General features: G+C 41.9%; 1 protein-coding gene across 1 annotated transcript; it reads right to left on the reverse strand.

The window, feature by feature from the left end:
• Positions 1–1,679: 1,679 nt before the first annotated feature.
• Positions 1,680–2,630, reverse strand: LOC110308402 (olfactory receptor 2B11-like). The gene has a single exon (XM_021180883.2). The coding sequence runs from the start codon at positions 2,628–2,630 to the stop codon at positions 1,680–1,682; it is 951 nt and encodes a 316-aa protein (XP_021036542.1).
• Between the last annotated feature and the right edge of the window lie 711 nt (positions 2,631–3,341).

The raw sequence follows: 3,341 nt of genomic DNA on the forward strand, positions 1-3,341 counted from the left end.
GAGACAAAGTTTGGAGCTAAGACGAAAGGATGGACCATCCAGAGACTACCCCACCCGGGGATCCACCCTGGGATCCATCCCATAATCAGCCACCAAACCCAGACACTATTGCATATGCCAGCAAAATTTTGCTGACAGTACCCTGATATAGCTGTCTCATATGAGGCTATGCCAGTGCCTGGCAAATACAGAAATGGATGCTCACAGACATCTATAAGATGGAACATAGGGCCCCCAATGGAGAAGCTAGAGAAAGTACCCAAGGAGCTGAAGGGGTCTGCAACCCTATAGGTGGAACAACAATATGAACTAACCAGTACCCCTAGAGCTCGTGTCTCTAGCTGCATATGTAGAAGAAGATGGCATAGTTGGCCATTATTGGGAAGAGAGGCCCCTTGGTCTTGCAAACTTTATATGCCCCAGTACAGGGGAACGCCAGGGCCAAGAAGTAGGAGTGGGTGGGTAGGGGAGCATGGCGGGAGGAGGGTATAGGGAACTTTCGGGAAAGCATTTGAAATGTAAATAAAGAAAATATCTAATAAAAAAAAAAAACCAAAAACAAAAAGTAAGTGTTCAAACTGGGTCACACTGAAACATTGCTTGTCATTTTAAACTTTTAAAAATGTGTGGCTTTACCCAAGCTAACTGTTTTTCATTGCCCCTTGTAACCTGCTAGCTTGTTTCTCCCTGCCCAGCAAGAAGAACTGAATAAACGAGTGCAGAGTGCTTTAGTGCATGTCCTCTCCAGAGCAAGTGCTGCCCAGCTGTAATAAGGGTTTGAACCTCACCATCAGCCGGGTCGCAGAATCTTTCCTTTTCTGCATTTTGTGAGGATTATATCAGGCTGTAACAATACTGTCATGTTTTAAACCTGGACTCTCTCTTTGTTGCATTAAGTACTGGCTCCTTTTAGAGGACAGTAGTATATAGAAGACCAAATGTGGGCTTTGTACAATAGACTGTCAAGCAGAAACAGCTCTCACCTTAAAGGAAAATAAGAGTTTATTCAGGCCCCAAAATAAGAGTGATCACATACAGGGAAAAAAGATGACCCCAAACTCCACACTCCAGTGTGGCAGGAATTTCATGAAGGTATTTTGTTTTGTTTTCTTTGTTTTTTATGGTAACTGAACAAAGAAAGCCATAAATCAAGGCACTTTCTAAGTACATTGGATGGGCAAACAGCTGTCATCAAGGGGCTGGGAGGGTTCCCAGAGGTGGAATCTACTAAGGGCTCTGGCTGGGACTTTCAGTAGGTTCCCTGCTCCCTCGTTAGATCTGCTCATTTGCCTGACTGCATCTGCTGACTTTATATATATATATATATATATATATATATATATATATATATATATACTTAAGTGACATCATCACTAACAGGGCCTTACCAAGGATAACCGATAGCCTTGACAATTACTTGTGCTGTTTGAGTGAGTCTAGGGACCCCTTTGGTCAACAACTTATCGAGATGTAACCCATTCCTGGCACTGGAGGTGTGAGGGTGGCTTGGATGTAAACATTTAGGTTGGGTGTGGTGGTATACACCTGTAGTCCAAGCACTCTAGAAGCTGCAGTATGAGATCACAAATTTTAGGTCAACAATTCCCTCCTTCAGACAAAACAGATTGATGTTTCACATTATTGTTGGGCCTTTCCAATTCAGAATAAAGAAACACTTTTCATATCCCCTTAGTTGAAATGGCCTTCCTCAGAAGTCTCTTCAAAGCTCCTATGACATCTTTATTCCTCAGAGTATAGATGAATGGATTAGCCATGGGAGTGATGACACAGTAAAACAGAGTCAAGACCTTGATAAGGTCTTGGGAGCCATCCTCTGAGGGTTGCATGTAGATATAGATCCCTGGTCCATAAAATAAAGACACCACCAGCAGGTGCGATGAGCAAGTGTTGAAAGCCTTGAGCCTCCCTGCCGCAGAAGGCATTCGAAATACAGTTTGAGCAATGTAACTATAAGATACAAGTATCATGGAGAGGGGACCCATTATGAAGAATGTGGCCACCACTGCTAAAGTAACCTCATTGACTGTGGTGTCCCCACAAGACATCTTAATAAGCCCAGGCAGCTCACAGAAGAAGTGGTCAAGCATCCGATTCCCACACAGGGGCAACTGTATGGTAAGTGTAGACTGTAGTAGTGAGTTAGCCAGGCCAGTGAGCCAAGCAGCGCCAGACAGCTGCAGACAGAGCCTGTGGTCCATAATGACAGAGTACCTCAGAGGCTTGCACACAGCCACATAGCGATCTAAGGCCATGATACCAAGAAGAACACATTCAGTACAGCCTAACCAATGAAACACATAGGCCTGGGCCATGCAGCCTATGTAAGTGATGTTCTTGTTGGGTCCCTGTAAGTTAAACAACATTTGAGGGACAGTCGTAGTGGTAAAACAGAGATCCAAAAATGAAAGGCTGGTAAGGAAGAAATACATGGGACTTTGGAGCTGGGAATCGAGCTGAGAAACCAAAATAATAGCAATGTTTCCCAGCAATGTGAACATGTAGGAGGTCAGGAGGACAAAGAAGAGAGGGAGATCCAGCCATGGGTACTTGGTAAAGCCCATAAGAATGAAATCTTCTGGAAAATCTGCATTGATGTGCTTCACTGACATTTCAAAGGAGAGAGGCCTGATAAAATGAAGGAGGAAAAGGATGATTTAAAAAAAATTACAACTAGGCAGAAATTATGAAGGTACTAGAAAAAAATACACTTATATTTTCCTAGGGAAAGAGCTGGTATATGCCATCCATAGAAATCACATCAATGGTGATATAAAACAATAATTCATAGGTAACATTTCAAAAGTCTGGAAAACTCTTCCTGGGGACAAAGTTGTTCTATATAATACTTGCTTTCCTCTCCTTACTCCCTTTTTAGGAGAAATTTTTCATTGAGGCATCTGAAACACATGAAGAAATCAGGATTCAGGCAAAGTGGTAGCTCCTTTCTCCTCACTTCTTAGAGTTAGGAGAACAGCTTGTCAGTAGGAAAAAAAAATCTGAGCAAAGTATATACTTCAGTATTCCAACAGAATGTCATCCCAAAAGGATGACATAGTAAAAATGTTAAAACTAGTGGTTTTAACTAGTTAAAACCAGTGACTGAGCCAGTGACCGAGAGCATGAGAATTAACAGGAAATGTGAGTGATAAGTAAGAAGGTTGGTTTTTATTTTTCCACTGCAAGCTCATGGTATTACATTTTAAAAATCTTGACTATGTGCCTTTAATAAAATGGAAAATAGCAAAGACTAGAAAGTGTCAATACTTATAAATGAAGCACACACACGTGTTTGAAGTAATGAAAACACAACAGTTACCTGC

This window comes from Mus caroli, unplaced genomic scaffold (genome assembly GCF_978045245.1).
Source record: "Mus caroli unplaced genomic scaffold, Mus_caroli_1 scaffold_15, whole genome shotgun sequence".
In the NCBI taxonomy this organism is placed as follows: Eukaryota; Metazoa; Chordata; class Mammalia; order Rodentia; family Muridae; genus Mus; species Mus caroli.

Coding starts and splice junctions, on each gene's coding strand:
- LOC110308402 (XM_021180883.2), bottom strand. CDS start 2,630: ATGTCAGTGAAGCACATCAATGCAGATTTTCCAGAAGATTTCATTCTT.